Source organism: Argopecten irradians, chromosome 9 (assembly GCF_041381155.1).
Source record: "Argopecten irradians isolate NY chromosome 9, Ai_NY, whole genome shotgun sequence".
Classification (NCBI taxonomy): Eukaryota; Metazoa; Mollusca; class Bivalvia; order Pectinida; family Pectinidae; genus Argopecten; species Argopecten irradians.
In genome coordinates this window covers 21808175-21834183 of record NC_091142.1, presented here as the reverse complement: position 1 = coordinate 21834183, position 26009 = coordinate 21808175, and the positions used below count along the sequence as shown (strand labels likewise).

The following is a 26009-nucleotide window of genomic DNA, read 5'->3' as shown; positions in this document are numbered from 1 at the left end:
AACGTTTGAAAGATCTCAACCTTAGGGCATGAAGTGATTGTCTTTCAGTCTGTTCTATCAGATTTTCACAAACACATTTTTGATTGTTTGTCCGTTTTTGCGTTTGATGTATCTATATTTGAACGTCTTATACATTGTCTTCTTGTCTCCTAAGGCCACGATGATTGGGGGTTGCTCAATACGATGAACAGAGCGAGAAGGCAGCGTGGATTGACTGGTCTCCACGGGTAACTTACACATTTATCTACAAAGCAAACATGATTTATTTATATCATAACACAACACATGTACTTCCACATTAGCCACTAAGTGAAAACAAATATATTTGATAAGTGTCTTGACTGCTATGGTAGTAAATGAGAATACGTATTGTATATCTAAATTAGCAAAAAAGATATATTTTAAATCAATAGCTTGTATATATCTGAAACTAGAAGATTTTTTTTAGATTTTTCTACTATGATAGGTTGGGGAGATACACTAATAATAATATTCATTTTTAATGTAATGTTAAATGTTAAAATAGTTTGTTGATAATTGTACTATACCGGATTTGTTTGGAGATGGCTAATATAGGCTTTGCATGTTGCCAAATCCATTTGCATATTTTTTGCAATAAAATTTGTTGAAATGAAAGCTTCTTCGTTTGAAAATCATAATTAAATGTGAATAGGCGACTAAATTTGGGATTTTAAGATTCTAAACGCTTTTGCTTAGCGTTCGATCTTATGAATTAGATGTCTACCAACTTCAGACACACAAAAAAGAGAACAAGTCTGTATACTAAATTTTTATCTTTTTATTCAATAATTTACCATTTCTTACATATATATCGCTACCCGTAACGCGGATAGCATTTTGTATTGTCAACATATTTTTGTACTTTTTATAATTTGTACTCTATCGAAAAAAATACATCAAAGTCATGGCTTCATATGACATTTACTATAAATATTAAATAAAACAAATATATTATCACGTTTTACTTTCCTTACGGAATTGCATATTTTAACATTATCCTCCGGAAAGTTAATGACTAAAGGAAAACCGAACTCAATCAAGTAAATGCAACCATACTACATTTAAACACACTTATATCTGCGCATGCGTAAATACATTTACACGTATTATTTACAAAACGTAACTGAGGGTTATCACTGATGGTTATCACATAATTTGGCATTTTCGTTCGATTTTAACATATTATACCATGAAGCTTCACGCACTTATAAATATAGCAATACTCAAATTTGAGCTAGAGATTTTTTAATTGCTTTCCAGAAAGTGCCTTTTCTAGCTTTATTTAAGACGTAATCAAAATGTTTGTTTTCTTTCAAAATAGAAAAATCTGTGAACGAATCCATATCGAACTCAAGAGACATACATGCGAACGACACCGGATTGGCAATTGTTGAGATTGATATATATGGATTTTTCTGATGTCTTAAAAGTATAACAAGGAATGTTGATTTTCCTCCAAGATTGAAATATAAGATTTTACTAGCATGCATTCGTTATATATCGTACACTACGTAATCTGGTGAATACCTTCGTTCTTAATATTAAGAAATTAACTGATTTCTGCGAATATGGTAAAATGACGTCTTTTATCTTTTACCGTGGTTTATACTGAACAAATGTTCATATACATATGTAAGGCGAAACTGCTGATGGAAACTGCGCTTTTTTTCTTTTCATTTTGATGTTTTGAATAACCGAATACGGATAACTTACCCAAACTACAATCAACACGTTACTTGAACAAATATCACGTGACACTCATTTCTAAATATACACTCATGAGCGTACCAATGACGTCATTGAAACACATTGGAAAGACGCGAAATCAAAGTTAATATATCATATCATCTTCAGTTAATCTTCAGGTTCAAATATAATATAACTATATATAGATTAACGTATATAATGGATATATTTAAATATATTAATCAAAATCATATTATCCATAACAAAAATCACAATCATTGGAGATCGGATCTCCAGTCTTATTTTACCAACATACATATCATTCTCAGAAATCTTCTACTCGTCTATAGCTAGAGGTAACAATACATACACTATATTTCACTATAGCTGTTTGAAAACCTAGATGTGTATCTTTCTGTTCTGAATAACGTACAAGATATTTCCTCTAAATTGAATTAAAACTACGACAAAACAGATACTACAACATTTTGAATTGAGGTAGCTTAATGCTAAGAGCATGTGTAAATTATTCCATTCGATACATTAGATATGGACGTTGCTTTGTAGACACTTCTTATTGCAGTCTACATCCAAATTTAAAAGCTTAAAAAGTCAAAAGACATTATCAAAGCATGTGACTGGAATTATTCTGTTTTTACCAATATGACGATTTTTATATTTTATTGTTATTTAGCGACAACGTTCTAAGTGATGTAAAATAATAATTTAGATAGTTACATTATAAATTCTTTCATAACCGCCTAGTTGAAATTGACAAAATTGACTTCTCTCGTTTCTTTTTAAAGTCTGATAGTCAAAAAAGCAGTATAAAATAACTCAAACATACATTTTGTGTATTATCATAATGGTACTGTTCTTTTCACAGAGCAGGCAATTTCATGCCAGAAAATGAATTTGTGTTCGTTATGAAATAAGCAAACCTTGACACATATACGTACAAACTACATTACAAATTCTATATCAAAATACAAATATAGTTTTGTCTTAGGAACGAAACCTTATGAAATTAGGATTTCAATAATCCGGATATTAATCTACTATTTACCGGACTTTGATTTTTGTATTAAATCTTTATTATTGAGCAAGTCCAATAACTCTACGGTTGTTATCGCAGCAAACCCGATGTAATCGGAACCGCTACACTTGGCACTTCATATCAGCACTATCGAAAATGAATCTTATAATGATCTTATAGCTATATTGGTCGCAGATGTCCCTTGCATTCTACAACACATTTGACTATCAAGCAGCAAAATCTTTCAATATTTGTGTCTTCCGACACAAATTGACATATTGATCTAAGTATTAAATATCATAATGTAAACATGGAAAATTTCGCAAGGGGGCAATTTCCGCTAATTACGCGAAGATAGCTTGTTCGCGAATATTTCCCCCGAGTGTCTATCGCGATAATAACAACACCGCGAAAGGTTTAAGCATTCGAATTGCGAAATTTAGCCCTCGCAAAAATATCCACGTTTACAGTAATAAGTACAATATAAACTCCGACATTACATACATTCGACGTCTATTCAATGGTAAACGCTACATACAGACCTTAAACATATACCTAGCTTTATCACTTTTGACCATTGTAGCCTAAACCTTCTGTCAATTCATTAGCATGAAATTGTAGAGTGGGTGATTTTCCTGAGAGTTTTTGACTACTGGCATTAATGAATAATACTATTCCTGCCATACCGTGAGAAATGCGACATGCTTCGTTTAACCGCTTTATATCAACAAACCTCAGTCGAATCTTATAGGAGATCTATGCTCTTCAAACTCTACTTCAAACAAACATACACACACAATAATGACCTAAATATTGCGTAAGTAATCCCTAGCTATCCGAGACAAGGGTAGACAACTCTCATGCTAAACCTATTTCAACTTGCAGTTCAACTATATCCATTAAACATAATTTACCGGGTTTTTCGCCACGTATTATTTGGTGTATATGATGATTTCTCGCCTTGTAAGGCCGATCCTCCCGCTGAAGGAGGGTTTTGGAAATAAGATAATCAAGGGCAGTCATGCGCACCCCACCGGGATTTTCTGTCATGTCGTCTCGTATATTCGTTTGTTCGTCCTTTGTTTTGGTCTCGTTTGGACTAGTCCTTCCATACCCAATAAACGTTGTCTTTTTTTGAGGACTAGAACAGCTTTCTCTCTTTTCTGCTTCGTCGATTTCGCGTATCATGTCTGCTTTTAATGAAGCAGCATCGTAACTTGGCTTACTTTTAGGACGACCATCCTTATCAACAGGAGAAACGGACGGCGATGGCATTTCCGTATCCTGTCCAACAGTTGACTGGTTGCCATCACTTCCGGTTGTGACGTCACACGCCGGACTAGTTCTTGGAGAGTTCCCAGTTGGGCTGGGACTTGTTGCTGTGCAGATAGCTGTTTGGTTGGCATTTAATGGCGTACTTGGTGACGTATCCTGAGACAATATCCGACCTGCAAAGCGTTTCTTAGGTAAGCGTTCCATGTAACTGATCGTTTTACTACGTTCACGCTGAATTGAAAGATGGTCATTTATCGCGGGATTATCTGATGGCATACTGACGTCAGTGTATTCTGTTATGGCAGGGGGCGATAAACGCTTAGGGGTCCTAAACATTTCCTCGTCGACATGGACCTTTTTGTCTAAAACTGAAGGAGAGTGAGACGACGACAATGATGAGGTCGACGACGAAAGTGAAGACGGCAATGATGCTAAGGACGCAGATGATTCATTGTTTTCTAATGGAAACCCTGGACGAAAGAATCGTGTTTTTGGTGACACAGATGTTCTTGAACTAGATGGTTCATCACTGGATTTAGACACAGTGCGTTGACACTCTTCAACTTTCCTCCGTTTTGGATGTGCCATGCCAGAATGATTACCGACTTCTAAAGTCGGATTCCGTTTATTCATATACATAGAACTAGGGTCCATAAGCATGGCATCAGTGTAAAATCCAGGGAGATATCCGAATGGCGCGCGTGAATTAGACACCATAGCATTACCATGAGATCCGAAGTGACCAAAATGAGGAGATAGACGGATGTCCATCGGTGGTAGATGTCGAAGTGGGCACGTGCAATTTATGTATGGACATATGACATCATCTGTCTCCATTTTGTTTGCAGCTGAATTGTCGGAATGTTCCCGCTGACTTAGATCTAGCGGCTGTTCCATTATGAGATCTTGGTACCACCGGGATTTATGTTAGGATAAATGTTTATGGCTGCCGATGTTCCCAGGTGTTTATTTAATAAGGCCGCCTGAAACATATAATGTAATATAACATTAAATATAAAATATAATTAATTTCCATCTTGATTGAAAGATCAGAATTATGTATCAAACATCAATGGAGGCTATACCTTAACTGGAATATGTTCTATAGTCCAATGATGCACGGAGCAAATCTAACAGTTCATGTCGACAAGGTAGCTGGTGAGTCTCACACGTTTATATTTGTTTCATACCAACCATGTAGTTATATATAACTACGATGTATACGTGTGTGTGTTCTGTACTACAATACATAGTTCATTGGAGACTAAAAACGGAACAGCGTTACACATCAAATGCAATGCCAATATCATTGCCTCGACGCGTTCTTGTCATTTCCATCTTCCGCGATTGATGTGTTTATTTAAGGATTAATTTGAATAGACATTTTTTTATGTTTTGGAGATATAACACTAAAATCACAGTGAACTCTAAATAAACCACGAACATTCTAATTTCGTAAAAGTTCAAATTTCTTGAGGGACTCTTCCCTTTTCTATGAAATCATTACGCTTTTGTTTCAGCCATTCAAAGACAGCGTTACATTATTTTACGTTATGATATGACAACATAATTGTTTAAGCCAATGACAATGCTCTTTACAATGAAGGTTGAATTATAATGAATTATACAAATATCAAATATAACAAAGCTCAAAAATCTATATAAATTTATCAAAAGTAACAGTAAAAAAAAGTGGTTTTCTGGAACACGAAATAATTGTTGTCTGCATAAGATATTCAGTATAAACCTTTTATACGAATTCATATATTCCTGATATTCCTGTATTCTCTTTATTATGGTTTAAAAGATTGGGTTTTTTTCAGTACTTCGTTAAATATATACAACGTGTGTGTTATTTAGTTTAATTATGAATGAATGACAGAATATGTCTGTTTGATTCTCACATCCTCGATATCCCAAAGGTAACTTTTACTTTTGTAATACGAGATAGTGGTAGAAACCCCTGGAACATTAAGGATGTCGTTATCAATCCATTGTCATATGTGTTTATGAAAAATGTTTGTATCAGGATAGTACAAGGACAACAATCAAGACATCATCGTTCTTCTAGGCATAAAACCGACACTGGCCTACTTAGAGTCTCGGTACATCAGTACATTTCTTACTGTGACCGTCGAGAGACAAACTAATACATTACCTATATATTAAGTTATAAATGTGACAGCCTACCATGTCTACTCGATGTTCTACTTACGTATGATACACCTGAGACAGTTACAGCTTATCAGACTATATTATATTCCTACATAGGTATGTATTAATTGTACTATTGCAAGGATACACGACATGAATATACCGCAGTCCCCAATAACATACAGAAACTAACACACAGGTAGTCTATATCCCCAAAACATATATGGATCATCTGGATAAACGATGCTAACTTATAATACGGTCCCAGTTTGCACAATGTATTTTGTATGTTCTCCTGAAATAACTGTTTGTTGATCACCACTTTGATAGAATTGTTACAAACTTAATACAACCACCCCACTTTCAGATGTCTGAACCCAGCAGAAAACTTCGTATTTTTTATTGGTTTGCATGAACTTAGCAAAGGATCAAGATATAGTATTTCCGTACATGTGTAATACAAAAGTTTATAAAGACGAGGTTCGATTTGGCTGATTATATGTACGCCCTATTAAAAAAGGTCCCGTGCATGTGGTGTCTTGTGTGCGTGAAGTGAGAGCTGAGTGTTTTGGGAGACTGCGGTATGTTCGTGTTGTGTCCTCTTGTATAGTGGGAATCTTGCCATTTGTATAGCGCTTTATCATTAAAGCATACCACCGAAGACACAAAGCAACATACCCCACCCGGTGATATTAGATATAAAGACGGATTGCCTGTGTATAGCCATACCCAATATACTTAAAATATTCTTATTTTCCAATTTACAGTAAGGTGCATTTTAGAACAGTAATAGGTAATGTTAGTTTGGATCGGCTAAATTCGCATAAGAGACGATGACGTTTAGTAAAATATGCAACAGGATTATTATTACGAGAATTAAATATATTTTCGAAGAGAGCCTTTACCTGCTGTCTATTCCTATTGACATTTCAAAGTCATTTTGCCAAAAACATATGTGAAAATTGAAAAAAAAATCCTGAAATAAATTAATTTGTATGGTAGTCCTATTCGGCTTCCGCATATAAAGGATACATGATCGACTCATTTTCTTGTTTCACAATCTCGACTGTGTACCTGAGTATATAGTTGTGTGTATATATAATACTGTAGTTGTGGGTCATCTAGGGCATTAAAAACTTACTGAAGCATTACCGCTATCGAAACGACCTCTGGTCAACGTTGTCCAGTCCAAGTGCTATCGATTCGTGTCCTAGTTTGAAATTTATGTCGTAATACACAACAATGTAAAGGGATGTCCTTCGATATCTTCAGTTTCTGGCTTCGTTTTAATGAAAATGAAAGTCAGTGATAATTTCTTGATATTAAATCATGCCTAATACTATAAAGCTGTATTATCCATGATATCCGTGTGCAGATGTCGGACTTTGTGGTACTAAAATGCCTATCATTCCTCTATTCACAAATGTATAAACTTATGTAGAGTTATATTATATATAGTGTTCCTGCTTCACAATGCTGGTAAAACAATCAAACATACGTCTGTGTAAACTCCACTTAACCAGACTTGGAATAACAACACTCAGTTGATCACTGTATATACAAGCAGTATATTCTTGCGATCCAATTGAACAATTCCGGTGAAGATGTTAATTTCCCCGCATGTGTACCTTTAGTTACGTACATCCACACAAGTACTGACGTCAGAGGCCAGAGTTTGACCAGTACGACAACAGGACACAAAGGTGACCAAACACCGACTCATCGATTACCTATAAAAGGCCTCTAATACCAATACGGCCCGTTATATATGTAGTGGTCACCTATATACATGTAAGTAGTTTAATGGGTCAGCTGAGTTAAACCAAGCAACCCGCTATTTAAGTACCAGGTTTATTTTCTCACACCAGTGACCGGGCTTGACCCCCACTGACCAGACCGCGTCCGGAATTCGGGATCTTTTATCAACAGATTAAGCAAGATGTTGACCTCGACGTTTTGTGTACATTGTGCAAATAGGAGTTAGATTAAATCGATAGTTCGGCCAATGGAAATCACAGACATGTTCGGATACCAATGGTCATTTTTTTAATTTCAATTGGTACATTACAGTTATGAAGTTATATTGAAAACAAATTCATTTTTGCATTTGATAGTCTGCCTATGTTTGCTACTCAAGTTTCAACAGTGAATGTACTGACTCACTGCTTTGAATATAGGCAAATACTAGCTGCTATGAATATCTAAAGACCTATTCATTCAATTATCGAACAATTAGTTCAGAATTATTCATATTTAAGCAGCGTTGGTTCTTAAAACAGTTGCATTGAGGAGGAATATTTCTAATTGTTCCATGACTTTCATACAAACTTAAGCGCCCCTTTTCCAATTAATGATTTCCATACGAACATATTTTGGCAATTATCTTGGTGGCATCTCCTTTTCCACTAGCGACATGAATACTATTACATAGTTCAGAATATGATCATGTTGATACAGAAATTACTTGAACAAATACTGGGTCAATGCGTTACATTTGTACCTTTACATTGTTAATATTAGAACAAAGGGGAAATGAATCCTATTTAGTTAATGACTTACCATACATTAACTTAAAATTACCAATTAATTGTGAAAACATCTGTTCAATCATATGGAAATGACCCACTGAAAAGGAAACTTAACACAAACAAACACCATACAATTGTCCTTGGGAAATATTTTCTTTTTCATTATAATGTATATTAATTCGGAAATAATTTCGTTTTCATTATAAAATAATCAATATCTTATCTAATTAGAAATGTTTCAGGTTTTTTTATTTATCTTTCACATGTTCTGATTTCACATTAAACCGTGCGTATTCCAATAAATGTAAATGTGCCCTTTAAATCGAGAGGTGCTAATATTAATACTTGTAATAATCCGGTTATTGTTACTCTTTATAGATCAAATAAATAAATAAGCGCTTGACCGTGTTTCAGAAACACAATAGTAAGATTGTCCATTTAAAACGATTTATAGCTGGCTTGCGATAGATGACTACACCAAGAATCCCATGACCTTAGCTGACCTGAAGTTGACCCCAGATTCAACGTACCGAGTCACGTCTTTTAAAGAATGAATTGACACCGGACATGTAAATAACTTGACAGTGTGTTAAATTCTGTCGGGGGCTAATTACTCATATTACATAGCGTTACCTGAGCTCATCGAAGGCGCGCGCGCGGTCAACAAGAGTTCACCCCAGGTGTGCCTTTAGCAGTTTCCTATGGTATATATTGCTACATATGAAGAGAGAGTAGATTCGCTGAAGCCCTCATTTAGATTTTAATAAGTGAATCATACTAGATGGACCCACGCAATTTCTACAAAAGCGGGGGAATCCCAAATATAACTGATCGTTTGTATGTACAAAATAGTATGATATTTGTGTGCTCTTTTTAATACTTGTCACGTAAAATAACGGTTAGTAAATCTTAAGACACTTTACCAACTCTCGTTAAATGGTGAATTATCTATCATGAACATCATTAACAATACTTATTTTATAACATCAATAATGATCCTTTTGCCTCTATTTTACATAATTCAATGGTGTGTCAGACTTATGTCACGTGACTTTCCTGTCTTGTTTAGATTACAATAAAGCTAACGATAAATGTACCTGGTGATATAACAAACAGTGTAAGTTACATTCCTATGATGTCATTATTATAATAATTTACAATTATAAATTATGATTTGGAATGCTGACAACTTCATAGGACCTTGGAGGTTGGACATAGGAAATATTATTTCGTAATATATTAATTAATTTGGAAGACTGTCAACTTGATAAGACCTTGGTGGCTAGTCATATGAAATATTAGTTTCATAACATATTAAGGTGTATACACAACAATTATAATTTCAATGCAAGTTAGTATATGCATGTGCCTTAAGCTTCTATCTTATTTTAAATGAGTAAACTAAGCAGAACACATTGATGTCTAAACTTCATAGTTTTATGTCCGTCAATATACATTGTATACATAGACTGACCAGTCATTCGTTTGACAGCTGGAAAAAATCCTGAAAGAAACCTTACATTGACCAGCCACAATTTACAAGCCACTCAATCAATTTTCTATAAAAACAGATGTTGATGCGATTTTATTAATAAATGGAATCCCTCGACGTGCCGTGGCCTCGTGTGACCGATATCTTTGTTTAATTCTACAATGACCACCACAACAGCTCGCTGGAGTTCATCGGTAGTGTTTGGTGATAGGAAACGGTCGATAATGAACCTACAATGTATATCTCCGTGTCAGGGGTCAATCGGTCAGAGAGATCTATATTAGACCATATATATTATGTTGTGCCCCTCAAACTACATATTCGTAATCGGATTCACAGAAATTAAAATTTCGTAACATGAAACTAAAATAATTTTATTAAAATATGATAAATTGCAAGAATGTGAAAAAAGATTTATGAAAAATTAGTTTGAAATAAATACCATTATAAATACATAGAATTTGTATGTTTAGTTTTATTGCTTTTTGCAATTTGTTTTATTAGATTCATTATTTCATCGCCAACTTGAACAACAAGGTTTCCTGAAGATTCAGTTTCAATTTTTCTGAATGGATAATTATGTCATTTGTTAATGATTCATTTGCCTGAACTCATTATGAGTTTCACATGTAAATAAGACTTACAATTCTATTTCATATAACGACTATATACAGTTAATGTCACGGTTACAACATTCACAATGTGACACTTTCAACCAGATTTACCTTAAAGGTCGTGCATTCGTTGTAAATTTTATACGATCGAGTAAAAAAAACAAATTTATCGCAAAACATAAAATAATATGTTTACCGTGTGTTACTGATTAACTTTTTGAATGAAAATAAAAATCATAAAAATAAAGTTGTTGAAATATAGAATATCAATAACGATTCAACGTTTCAATGATTTACATGCGAAATCCTATTTATTGCCATAGAAACGCTTTCCAAGGCTATTGATATTGGGACACTACTAGGCAACAAAAGATGGCGAGTTCAAGGTGAAACTCATCAGATCGAGGTCGGAATGTATGAATACAATGTTGACCGGGTAACATTAGGCACACGTCTACAGTATATAACGTTAGTTGTGTATACCTCATACGATAAACGGATTTTAATTTCCTTTGCACTTTTACACTTGACCGATTTTTTTAAAGTCTAGCCGACAGTCGCTTAGCACTGCATAAACAAATATTTTTCCATTATAGCAAAGCGTTTGTTAATGATTGCATGCGTTCCATATATAATGTATGGTTTCCTCTGTTGGATTATTAGACTCTGTGTCCTATTAATAGCTAAGGTGTTAAGGTCAAGTCGAATTCTAAAGTAAAAGATGACCGAAATAAAAAAAATAAATAAATAAAAAACATATGACTATTTAGAAGACAAATGTAAAACATTGCAATATTAATTGATTTCGATATCATAATTTAAAGATGCTAGAACGCTGACCAATGGTAATTTTTTCTCGAATACAGGAGCAGACGGATTAGTATTTCGTTACTTACTTTACACTTTTACCATCTCATTTAAAGTCTGAGCTTCTTACATTGTACATGTATTTTACACTAAGATAGAAAGATTAAAAATAATTAATTGCGTCTCGAACAAAGTCCATGACACTATGCCCTATATGAAGTATGAAATAAATACTGGAAGTGCATCCACCAAAAGCAAATAAAGTTATTTTATATTTATTTTGTGTTAATTAGACATACATTTACATAAGTAAATACCAATTATTGTTCAAATTATGAGTACCGTTTTTGCTCTGTCGGAGGTAGAGCATTTGTTCGTGTATAAACTATAGGTGTTGAACTCGCATTAAACAAGTTATCACCTGATACGATTACATAGTGGTGTAAAAGGCGACTAAATTTATATGAACTATTTGTTATATTTTATGTTTTTTTCACTGGGATCCCTTGACAACGAAATATGCCTGGAACATTGGGAAGGGACGTTAAAAATCAAATAACATAGACTTCCGTTGGGTTTTTTTTCATTTGGATCCCAAACGTCCCAAATAACAACATATCTTTTGAAAACGCAAATATTACGATTTGGTATGGTTTATTAGAGAAGCGTCCTATTTATATCCTGGTTAATATAAAAACGGCCTCACAGGCGTAAAATATAAGTAAAAATAATATATTATACTACATGTAAAGATTTGATAACGACAGCGTTACAGTGATCTTATATTTGATAATGAACCGGATAGGAGTGAATGAGTAATATTCAACAGATATCAACAGTAGCCACAATGGCAGTTTGGTGATTCCAATACACTCCGAGTACATGTACACTCGCCTATCCCAAGATGTCACCAGCTGCTAGTGACAATAACTGACAACAGAATATAACCAAATTATGTTTGGAGCGTAGGCGCTATAAGGTACTAAATCTGTAACTGTTTATGTTGCTATTTGATGATATATTTAATGTACTTTTTTATTGCAGTTGTTTCTCTTAAGATTTTATTCATCATGTTAGTTAATATAACATCATGACTCTGTGGTATTTTTGTTGGTTGTTCACACGTCTTATTTTGTAGAGAGAATTTGCCATCAGCGACCTACATTTCTAAAGTCGTAACCAAATTATACATGGTATGGACTACTATAGTTCAATTCGAAACAAAATGATAATCAAATGTTCCACCTGCCATACCAGTTTTCATGGATTACTTTATTCCAGCTAACAAAATGTATTACATACGAAAAACTTGCTACAATAATGCTCCAGAAATGAAAAACACATTTGAATAACAAACAATTAGTTATTTGATATATATTTTTAAATAGTAGATATCTCACACATAAAGTAAAATGATAGAGGTGAAGTCAAAATAAATCTTCAAGTTTCTAATTTTAAGAAAAAACACGTCTCTTAAAATAACATTATCATTTTTTTTAAAATCTGCCGTTCCCATAGCTTTCTGCTTATGACCTAAATCGCTACTCTCGGGGGAGTAGCGGAATTTTGAGAAAGAAAACATATGTTTTAAACGGGAATTACTAAGTTCAGTGCCCCATATTATGATCACAACCTCCTTTATACTACAACCGACACTCCCTCGGAATTTGATCAACAAATACATAATTAATCGTGTACAGAAGAGAGTGCGGTTTCCCGCATATTAGACAGGCTAGCAACTGATAAAACAGTTGATGCTGATGCGTCATGATCAATTATACGCTTTAGTATATGAACTCACGATTCAAGTGTTTGTTAGACCGGGGTCAATCTAAGGACACGAGTGGCTAAGTCAGTCATTACTAGGATCGAGCTTCAAGCCCGTGTTAGTAGCAGTACGTAGGTTTCCATGGTAGTTTGTCTTGTGAGATGAAGTTCATCCCGCGAAAAATCGATATGATTATTAAAGAAATGTTGTTTGTCGCTCAGTCCAGTGTATTTATTGCTATGTTGGTTTTCCCAGTGCTAGACATTTTATGTCGGATTGCGTTTTAAACAGAAATGCATATTGTGAATTGACCAAAACCCCTTAAACTTTTATTACTCGATCAACAATGAACTCGAGAAGGCGAACAAACTAGGATTGAAATCGACGGAACATCTCACATGCTCTTTGTATTTTATAATGAACATGGAAACGATATAGACGGTACTTTATATAATAAGTTAATATGCCTCATTATAGTATTTTATTCCATTGTCCATTTAATTTAGAAGAAAAATGCTCAAAAGAATTATCACTATGCGATATGTTCCTTATCTATTGCTTTGTCTTTTATAACTTAATGTGGACTTGGGTTCAAATAATGGTCACAAATGACGTAGTAGCTAGATACATAAACCAGATTAATTGTTTTATTTTTCTTTGGACATGTGATCGGCTGTGGCTTCGTTACGGCAAACAAAATATTGAAGTGTCTCTCTTGTCGGAAATGTGTTGCGGTGTGTGAATGTGTGTATAGATGTATTGGGAGGCTGGGGGATGATCGCTTTGTTTCTTGGAACTTTTGCATGTTTGTGTTACGTCAACACAATCTGATTAAAATACAGATACTTATTATCACCACGTTGATGAGAGGATCTGACAACATCCCATTATGGGTCACGTTCTGGTTACCTTTGGAAATGGCCAATCAAATTGCAGCTGCCAGAATCTTGACTGGGGACGAATAGTTTGAAAAAGCTGTGAGAATTATTTTCGTGTATAAAGTCATCTCGCCCAAAGAGCACAACAAAGCTAAATGTATATATATACCGGGACGAAATGGAGTTATCAATGTGTAGAAAATGCATTTGATCTGAAGTGCTCGTGGTAAAAAAGGCCATCCGAACATGGCCCCTTATGGCATGTTGTCAGATCCTCTATTGAACGTATTGGTTATAAGGACACGTATTTTTAATCAGATTGACGTCACCACAAAATGAAAACTCCTATATATTTGTGTTACTGAACTAAAGCACAAGTAAGAGCAAGAACATACAGAACATTAATTAAAGTCCTATAAACAGCCAGTCATGTAAGGACGGCCGCCCTTGTACGCGGTGTGTAGTGTGTTATGTAGTGTGCTGTGCGTGTTTTGGGATACTGCGGTGTATTCGTGTTGTGTCTTCTTGTAAAGTGGAATAGTTGTTCTTTTATAGTTTTATATCACTGAAGCACACCCCATCCGGTCACATTATACTGATAACGGGTCAGCCAGATTTTGGTGTGTCTTGGCCAGGGGACAGAACCCACAGCCTACCTCACATGGGTAAGCGCTCAAAAGAAGGCCAAAGTTGAAGCGGTGTCAAGGGAGTTGTTAGGAAGAACAATGTTAGAAAGGATCGAAGAAGAGAAAATTAATATCCTACATTTAAAACATTTCAACTGATAACAAGGAACAAAACACTTGTCAAAGTGTCATTTTCGGCTGAGCGCAAAGCAGGGATACTGCCACTTTTATAGACTAAGGTATGATTTTATCCGAGGACGAATAACATAACTTTTATTTTTATTACTAGTCACAAATACTGCTCATCAAGGTGTTTGGAAGAAAGTCAGACCGGAAGTAAAAATGGCACACGATAGGGACAGCAGTTATATTCTACCACCTTAACTGGACAGTCAGGAATATGCAAAATATGGGTAAAGGGTAAAGATCATCGCAAAATAGCATACCAAGGTTATAATTAAAAGTAGCGAAAGGTATCCTTTTAGATATCGGAAGTGACAATACTTAATATTTTAGTTAACTAAGTTTAACGTCCTATTCCCAGTATGGAAAACTGGAATACCTTGTCCATTTTATAGTGCTATCTCACTGAAGCATACACTGGCACACAGGAGGAGTTCGCCGGACAAAGTTATATCTACAGACAGACAGGCGGACAACCCGATTCCAGTATACCCCCTTAACTTCGTAGCGGGAGTTATGAAAATAATATTGCCAGTAGAGGCGCCTTTTACGATATCATACAATGGGGGCAGCAAGTAAAATCCCAATGCTCTACTTGCAAGAAGGACAAAGTAAGGGTAATGGTTGTTTGACAAAAGTGTAGGGCAAATAGTATATATGTACAGTATATACATGATGACAATCAATGATCATAAAAAAGTAAATGGCGATGTCACAAGAAGGCCTTAGATGGATATAAACACCAAACAAACGAGTGTGAATAGGTGATAATAAAGACTTGCTGGAAATCTCAGGATGTTATTTAAGTGTGAGACTTGTGGAGAAACATCCAGATTATAGTGTTCGGGTTATAGTGTATGGGAAGTATACACTTGCTAAAGACGAGACAAACAATATACGGTGATAGTGGAATGGTGGTAAAGATGTGTTTCGCGTATTTATAAAGTTAGCAACTGTTCTAGGGAGAAAATACTTCCGGTCAGCAAAAATCAATAGATAGGCTATCAGAAAGACATTAAAGGAAGCTGGGATTAAACGTGATATGCTGATATGGGAGTAAAATGGTAGCAAGAAGTGGGTTTTACTCAAGTAACATAAACTAGCTGTCGTGAAATCACATCTAGCTTATTTTGTTTACTTACTGCGGGTTCAACCGATGGTCAGCCCCTGGTTTGGAATATCGATGTGATTCATGACACACTGTTTATATATTTTCTCTGATTCAGAGTTCAGACGTGCGTAGGCGGTAAGCCGTGTATTATGTATAAAAAATGAAATCTTCAAATATAAGAGTGGATTTTTTTTCTCGGATATACATGTATTTTCTTTTCATTTAAAAAGTCTTTCTGTGAAACAACCCTGGTATAAATTGTGGAACGTGAAACATTTCTGTCGTTACTTTAAAAACATAACTATTCTTTTTACCAAATAACGATTGTGAAAAGTAGACAAATGAAAAAATTTTGAAGCTACAAACAGACAACTAATACCTTCGTGATCAAGAAGAACTATGCTAAATATTCTACTCTACAATTAGAATCATTTTGTGATACACTCGCAGAAGTTTCTATTGTAATTTTAGTTAGTACATTTCATTCTTATGAAGAGAAAATTAACAATATTTTCGTCCAAATCAAATATCTGGTTTGATATACTATCCTTCAAACAATACAATTCTCATTCATATTTGCATTGACCTGCCAGAGATGGCCTAGCCAACAGGCGATATTTGGACGTCATCCATCAACGGACAAGTCAACGCTCTCACTATTACGGAAAAAATATGAATATTTCCATTGATATCAATTTGTTTATATTGCAAAATAAGACAATGTGTTTTTGTTAAGTTTTTTCCCTGAGTGACGTATAAATGTCTTTGTTCGCTTTGGCGGGGCAATTGTTTGTGCACACATCCCAACAACACAAAACTAAAACGCAGTTCCTTGTTTATGTAGTTGGTATTAAAAGATATGTTTACCTTCCGTTTGTTATGAGCTTAACGCGTAAACAGTCTGTATAAATGACTTCGTTTATAATTACGTGACGTCATAATACGTATGGTTAACGTCATTAGCATTCTACAAATAGTTCTATTCCCTGGCAACGCGACACACCATATTCTATAAAAGTGGTAGTCACTGCTGCAGGACGACTGATTTGCCAGTTGTCAGTATAATGTGGTCGGATGGGGTGTGGTTGCTCCAGTGGGATAGCACTAAAAAATGGCAAGAGTTACTCCATTACAGGACACACAACACTAATGAACTGCAGACTCTTAAAACATATATATATTCACACTTCATACAGGAGGGTTATGTGGGTCTTAATGGACAAGACCCCGTGATGTACTACATGTGGTTTGACTAGGATTGAAAATAAGATTTCACAAAAAGCATGCGGTGTTATTCACGGGTATCATTGGTTTGTGAGTGTGTATAAAGCAGAACCCCATTCTTGTACCGGGATGAATCTACATGCATTTGAATTTAAAATAAATATGTTTATATAAATATATAAATGAATCAAATTAGATAGATTAATAAAACAATACATGAATTAATTATTAATTCGGGATTATTTTCATTCAATTATTATCATTATAAAACTGTTCTCGTTGTGCATTCCAACCAACTAAGAAGTAGTCAATTGGGAATACCTTCAAAGTATATGTTGTCATAACATAGTTTAACGGATCGCGATAGGGTCAAGCGAGTAAAGAGTGCTAACATGCACGTGTGGTATGTAGTGCGCGTGAGTGGGTGCCGTACATACATTTACATCCATTGTAAGGTCGAATGTCTAATAACTAACATCCTGGTGTACTCCATCATCTTGTATCCTAATTCATGATTCATTCACGGTTTAAGATCCACCCCTTCTTTAAAAATCCTTCATTTTCTGTATATTTCTTCATTTAATCGTTCAATACTTTTCCATTTATCAACAAATCATTATTTCTTTATATAAATTATTTCCAAAAACGCACAAGAAATATATATTTATCTTTTCAATCCAAGTCGATTTCATATATTTGCATATGCATATACTTAGAAACTATTAAAAACTAAACGAAACGAAATTTTAACAGAGAGAGAGAGGGTGGACAATGCATCAACTAACATACAAATATAACGAATATTTATTTGTCGTTCATTTATTGGCTCACAATACTTATAACGAAAATGAAATTTGGTAGTTTTACCTTATTTTCATCAAAAACTGTAATAAACGATATAATATGTTTTGATTATTTCAACAGAGAGGGCACAATTCATCAACCAACATACATATATACCATACTTATGGAAATATATATATCATTGATTATTGGTTCATAATACACACAAAGAAATTTGAGAAGTTTACCTTTTCATAAAAAAACCCTTTAATACACGATCTTAACTGATTATTTTAACAATATTTTTACTTATATCTTATATTCAAATAACGACTCTGTTCGTAAACATAGCCCAGTCACTTGACCGTGATCTTATGTAAATTTTATGCAGAATATTTTATATTATGACCATCGTGTCTTAAGTTTGACCTGTTCCATGTTTCGCTTTTAAAACGAGAACAAAAAGAATGTATAAGTATCGCCCCTCTTGAACTCTGTTTAACCTTTTCTTCAGTTATAATGACGGAATATTAAAATATTGCTGTTCGTTTAACAACTTCAGGCATAGAAGTTCATATTTCATATGCTAACTTGAAGATTGAGGAACGTTATGAAAAACACGTCTAATTGAACAAACAAAAATATAATGTTATTGAATATAAAGTTTCCTGGTCATTAGTTAAGATTGTGTTAATTTTTATCTTCATTTTCTTGAAGTGGAGATCACAACATAACTATAGTTTGTCTCAGGACAATTAACATTAAAGATGCTCCATCTCGGACAGAGCGTAAACGACCTTCATTATTAGAACTACATGTGTAATTGGTATTAACACATGCAATTGATTGTCAAATTTTTAATAAAAAATAATATAAAAATAAGATTTTTTGCTTTTGGTGGATATGCAATCAGTACTTCATTCCGTATAGGGCATAGTTCCATGAAATTGTTTCGGGACGCAATTAATTTGCTTTTATACTTTTATCTTAACGTAAAATAAGCTCAAACTTTTCAATGGTGGTAATGGTGTAAAGTGAGTAAGTTTTGTAACTGAAGAAAATACTTATTCGGCTACTCCTGTTTATGATAAAGGAAAAAGTACAATTTTTCAGTGGTGTATTATCTTTAACGTGAACTAGTAAGATGAAGTCATTGATCTATTCGTGGTTATTCAGTGATATTCTATCATTTGTAAAAAAAAAATTTTTTATATAATTATTTTCAACAATGGACATTACGATCATCTTCATTTGAATATAATCACATGATTATTTTTTTTTATTGGTTATACTTATTAATCGTAATTTTCATTATTGTATTGTTTTATCAATTCACTCAAACTTCTTATATACTGGCATTGCTACATCACTACAAATGCAAATTTACTATTGCTAATCTCTTTTTACGATATTGAAACTGCTTCATCACATAATCATACTGTCAAAAATATGGGGATTTCCGCTCCTCCATTGTATGCATGGACCATAAAAAGGCGACTAAATTGGGGAACTGATCTTTTCAATTCTTACTTCTCTTATCTCAGTTCTGTACCCAGGCCGAAATACACCTTTTTCTAAAAAAAATTAGTTTCAGCTCCTGTTTGGCATAAAAAGAAGTATTTGGATAGAAGTCCATTGTTACGACAAACGCCAGATAGGCCATGATATGACATAATCCCACCTCGGTACTTAGGACCAGATGTGCTACGAAAAATGCAATAAAGGGGGTAGGGAGACTGGTATGTTCATTGTCAGTATAATGTGAATGGTTGGGGTTTGTTATTCGGAGTCTCCGGCAGTTTACTTCAGTATGATAGCGTAAATATAAGAAAGTTTGTTTGTTTGTTTGTTTTGATTATTTTAACGTCCTATTAACAGCCAGGGTCATGTAAGGACGGCCTCCCATGTATGCAGTGTGTAGCGTGTGTGAAGTGCGAGGAGCGTGTTTTTAGGAGACTGCGGTATGTTTGTGTTGTGTCTTCTTCTATAGTGGAACTGTTGCATGCCGCCGACGACACCAAGCAACACACCCCACCCGGTCACAGTATACTGACAACGGGCGAATCCTATTCCCTGTATGCTGAGCGCCGAGCAGGAGCAGAAACTACAACTTTTACAGACTTTGGTGTGTCTCGGCCAGGGGACAGAACCCAGAGCCTTCCTCACAGGGGCGAACACTCAACTCAAGGCCAAAAGTGAGGCGGTGCCAAGGGAGGCATTATGAAAGATAAAGTCAGTTAGAGAGAAGAGAAAAGATAAGATAGTACAATTAGTCGCCTTTTACGATCATTCTATAGGGGCAGCAGCAGGTACAATTCTAACGCCTTACCTGCAGGGCAATATATATAAGGAGGTTACGAGTTCAATTAATTTAATCGTCAATTGTCAGTATAATGTGAATGGTTTTGGTGTGTTATTCTGTGTCTAGCGCAGTATACTTCAATATGATAGCATGAATATTAAGATGTTAAGAGTTCATTTTTTATAAATCCAAAAATTCTAGAAAACACCACACGCAACGTATTGCAGACAGCGTAGGTAAACGCAAAGCATTTCCAAACTTCATTATGAATGCTACTGTTTCAGATATAGATAATATTGCAGGTGGTAACGTTAATATAAAACAGAACAGAAACTTATAAGTGTAAAAAGGGCATTGCACATTTATGCAAATTAATCCTATACATCAAACTACCACATTATGGAGACAAAACTCCCGACTCTTATCTGTTTTTGGTGGTTTAACTTTAATTAATATGTATATAGACCGAAAGGTTCACATCAAAAATAAACTACAAGAAGGGTTCTAAAGATATGTAGGACATTGTATGATAAGACCTGGCATCAGTGCGGAAAACATTCAAATCATGAATCGAAATACACCAAACCAGTGCTGAAGGCAGACAACTGTCACGCATTTAGTGGCCGGAATGTGCTTGATGTCAAACTTTTATCCCATATTGATAATTCCAATCAAGTATACATTCATCCCTAATAAAATTAACCAATGTATGCTCAAAAAGTGTGTTTTATCTATATAATTCATACTACACTGCTTTGCTTGTTTCATAAATAAACGTCCTATTATAAGCCATGTATGCGATGTGTTGTGTATATGAAGTGCAGGTGTGTGTGTTTGGGAGGCTGCGGTATATTCGTGTTGTGTCTTCTTGTGTAATGGAACTCTTGGCATTTTTATAGTGCGAACCAGTCGTCCCGCTCCAGGTATGCTGAGCGCTACGCAGTGGCAGAAACAATCGCTTTTTAGACTCCCTGGTAAAACACAAGACCCAATGACCACGATACTATATTAAACTATCCATTCATGAAGAGTATTTTATACCGGAACAGGAGTTTTGAAGTTTTGACGAAGCTGACAACTTTTGGTCCCATCCCTTAGGTTCCTTTGGGGTAAGGAACGTATAGTCAACAATTATAATTCACCTTTGCCCATGGAAGATTTCTGTAAAACTTGTGTAAAAGTCGAAAAAGTATTTTTTACGATGGACGATCCCATGACGGATGACGTCGGGAAAAGAGATCGCAAAAAGTTATCTGAGACTTTGTCTCGTGTGATCTAACAAGCAATAAAAAGCAATGCGCTTGTCAAATGGCCGTGCTGTACTCTCGAAAACAATTTGACTTCAAGGATGACATTTAAAACCTATCCATTGTCTGTACACTGGGTAACCTCTTAAAATTGACGTAGAAGACAAAGGATCAGTGACATTTAGTCTCACAACTGTTGCATGTCTTGGTAATTCTGTTCAAACTAGCATGTAACTATACTAATACCACTGATATGTCCCCCGACAGGGGTCATTCACTGAGAGAAATGTTCGTTTTGTGTCTTCTTGTATAGTGGAACTGTTGCCCTTTTTATAGTGCTATATCACTGAAGCATGCCGCCAAAGACACCAAGCAACATATCCCACCCGGTCACATTATACTGAAAATGTGCGAACCAGTCGTCCCACTCCAGTAATGCTGAGCACTAAGCAGGAGCAGAAACTACCATTTTTACAGACTTTGGTGTGTCTCGGCCAGGGGACAGAACCCAGAGCCTTCTTCACAGTGGCGAACGCTCAACTCAAGGCCAAAAGTGAGGCGGTGCCAAGGGAGATATTAGGAAACAGAAAGTCAGTTAGGAAGAAGAGAAAAGATAAGATCCTTTTAGTCGCCTTTTACGATCATGCAATAGGGGCAGCAGGTACAATTCTAACGCCTTATCTGCAGGGCTACCATTGTGTGAACATATCATATACTGTGGTTGACATATTGACCTTATGAGTGCACTTAGTAACTGGATATTACGTAAAATATATTCAATAAAGAAAACCTTATTGTAGAACAGTTACAGTTTCCATGTATTCATGAAAACCAATATATGCTTGGAAACGACATCAAATATGTGCGGTAGATTGTTCAAAAACATAATGCATGGCTTAATTGCTGGCTTGCATGCCTTTTCCTTTCTTTATATGTTATCTATTTATGGAAAATTTTGATTTATTTACTTATTCTTACTATATTATCTTTATACATTGTTCTTATATGTATTTTACTGTGTGCGATTAAATGGTTTCACAACACCAACATTATTGAAGTGTTAACCATATATTATATAATCATCCATTTGTTTGTGTTACGATTGATAAGGTAATGACCTTGAAACATAATCTAAATGTCAATCAACCGAGCCAACAATACATGCAAAATCGTTTGCTTTGTTTCTAATTTGAATGCATTGTATAATCAATCAATAAAATACAAACAAAAATAGACAAGTTTATTAATTGTTACGTAAACACAATGTGTAGTATGTTAACCTACAAACTAGGATTCTAGATCGATTTCCAATCCACCACAGCTCAGATTAGTGCGGCTGTACCAACTATTCATGATGCTATGTAGCTGTGGCGATGGCTAAATTAGTGTCAGTGAGAGAATATAGGAACGAGTGTATTGTTGTATCTTTTATTTCATTACTTTGCACTCATATTTCTGAACATTTTTTTTCAAATTGGAAAGGATAGGTAATAATATCGTTGCACAACCAGTGAAAGTATAAAATGTAAATCAGAAGGAAATGCTCTGTTTTAGGAACCTCATGAGGACAATTATCATAAATCATTATCGTACAAGTTCTCGGGTCATTTACATATCAAAAAGGTATTATATCTAAGAACAAAAGATGATTATTTACAAACTTTACACAGTCATGTTGTAAAGAGAACCATGGCTTGCTTCTTACATCATATGGGACTTGCACAAGTCTATGACTCGACTATTAATAGTCCTGCTGGAACTACTTCCGCGAAACCAGTGACCCCGAATGACCTTTCTGCACTAACCACGGCAATGAATTTAGAGGTTAGTCGGCCAAGCCATATTTGGTATAAGATCGATATATCGATCACCATGCACAATGATCAAAACCTCATTTAAGAAATTCAAATCGCGTAAATGGAATACTGGAAATGCGAAAATTAAAAGTTTTCAGTGGTGACTATACAGCATATTATATCATTATATTATACATAGGTTTTGCTATAAAACAATTGAAAGTTAAGTCATCGGTAAATAACATACACAAAATAATGTTTAAGTTACAATTAAATAGAAGTAGGTTAGTCAATACATAATTAAGGTATGGCCTCGTTCAAACTTCTCAATAGAACATGCAATTACTAATTTATTTTCACCAAACATCTATTGTTCTTTTAAAACAAATATTAAAGCTTGAATATGAAGCAAATGGAATCAGACTATACAGAGAATCTGCTTGATGAATTTTAACAAATAATTCACCAGACCCTCGGCTACACAGGAGTCTATAAGTGTATGTATCTGTAAGTATAAGTCTACCTTTACTGTCATATACTCTACTGTAGCTGGTTAATCAATTATAAAAAGACATACATATACCAGTCATTCACAGCTCCGTAATGTTTAACTGACACTACAGATTAAACACATAGGTTTTATTGTCGACTTTTCAAAGTGTCAATAGTAAATATTGTAACAGATTATGACTGATTTATTATTCCGTAGGTACATACATATGTACGTATATCTGTATATATACCTAATTATTATGCTACATAAATAGATTTCCACTAGCCTTCAGGTATTATTTAACAGAAGCGACATTGCCTGATTATAAGTGGTATCCCGGATGACCATATCAATATTGCAATAACTAAGTCCCAATGTACTAAATAATTAAGCAGTTTGTGTTGCAGTAATATTAAATGTGTGTAAATGTTGATCGTTTTGTCTGCATAGTTATCTCCTACCCTTTGTTATTTTCAGACAATAACGTTCATCTGCATATTTCCATTTATCTATGAAAATAATAGTATTATTGTAGGTATATATGTTTTTAATTTATAATTAAAAATAGTATCACATATAGAATTTATGGTAACATGCATATTACATCACCTCCTTCACGTAAGCTAGAAAACATTTGATGTTAAGATATGCCGTGGTAGACTTACCGTTTTTAGAATGTTGTCGTCTGCCTCAATGTGTTGTTATCGGGCTGCTCAGCCACCATTTAACCGAAAACACTAACAACTTCCATGACCCCAGTGAATACGGTCCGGGGTTTGTCTACGCATGTGCATGAACAATGTTGGTTTCGCCGTGAAGGGTTCAACTGCCGGTCATGAACTGAGGTTGTCGTGAATTGTAATGGATTTCCGCACAGTACCTAGCCTTTCAGTACAGCACACGACCTTGTCCTTAATTTCACTGCACGGGGCCTGTGTACATATATATTCAGACAGGCGCAGTCATGCATCGTAAGGATATTTTAGTCTCCGATAAAAGATGTGGCTCATTGGCGCTACATGTTCATCTCTCTCCTTCTGTACACATGTGTCACATATGTCCAGACAGAATGTGTTTATACTACATGTGTACCATATGAACCGAATTCAGTGTTAATGAAATCGTGTGTATCAATGTTATACGATTGGTATCTTAAAAACGAGAATGCCCTTCCATCTCAGACGAAGAAACCAAATTAGACGAAACAGCCTTATTAGACGGTTTAGATCCTTTGTAACCACGGAACTGACGAGTCTGATATTTCACAAAATCCAATCGTTTGGATATTTGTATAAGACCACTAGATCTCCGCAGTATATAGAGATCATTCATAGAAATTAAACAAGCAATATTCAACCTAAAACACAGCTGCTATGTTAGCAAGACAAAATCAATACATCAAGCAAAGACGAAGAGCTATAGTTCACTCACCGCATCCAGTAAAGGATGACTTCAAAAGGGAAAATAACATATACAAGACAATTAAAATATCTTACTGTTTGCTACCATATGTTGCTAAGTCTTGCTTTCTATTTAAATCATTCAGCCATTTTTCTGAATTCATGATTATATTTAAAGATACAGTTAATGTGTAGCGATCTAATTTTTTAAATAGATTGTCAAATCTGAAGCACGTAACTACATATTTCACTCTATAACGTATTTAGACGGGTAAAATCGTATACATGGATCTGGCGCAAAATATCAGTGTACAGTGATGAGTGTGCATGTTCGATGCTTCACGGCAAGAGTAGAAGACACAACATGAATATACCACAGCCTCCCGACACAAATACTGTTAATAAGACGTTAATCTAATGGAACACACCAAATTTGACACAAGGCATCATAAAAATTTAAAATATGGATTATTTGTTGTAAGAACTGACCATATAAAACAGACATTGTGGATAAATGGAGTGGAAGGAGTGCTTTGTAAGAAAATGATTAATAATACCAGTTGGGGTGTGCAGTTTGGTGTCTTT

The 26009-nt window shown here is 34.8% G+C and overlaps 1 protein-coding gene across 1 annotated transcript; it reads right to left on the bottom strand.

The window, feature by feature from the left end:
* Positions 1 to 784: 784 nt before the first annotated feature.
* On the bottom strand, positions 785 to 25073 carry LOC138331774 (uncharacterized). Its single transcript, XM_069279538.1, has 2 exons — positions 24690 to 25073; positions 785 to 5001 (listed from the first exon to the last, which is right to left on the bottom strand). Exon 2 carries the CDS (start codon positions 4913 to 4915, stop codon positions 3602 to 3604), a length of 1314 nt encoding a protein of 437 aa, XP_069135639.1. The 5' UTR covers positions 4916 to 5001; positions 24690 to 25073; the 3' UTR covers positions 785 to 3601.
* Positions 25074 to 26009: the final 936 nt, after the last annotated feature.

Coding starts and splice junctions, on each gene's coding strand:
- LOC138331774 (XM_069279538.1), bottom strand. CDS start 4,915: ATGGAACAGCCGCTAGATCTAAGTCAGCGGGAACATTCCGACAATTCA.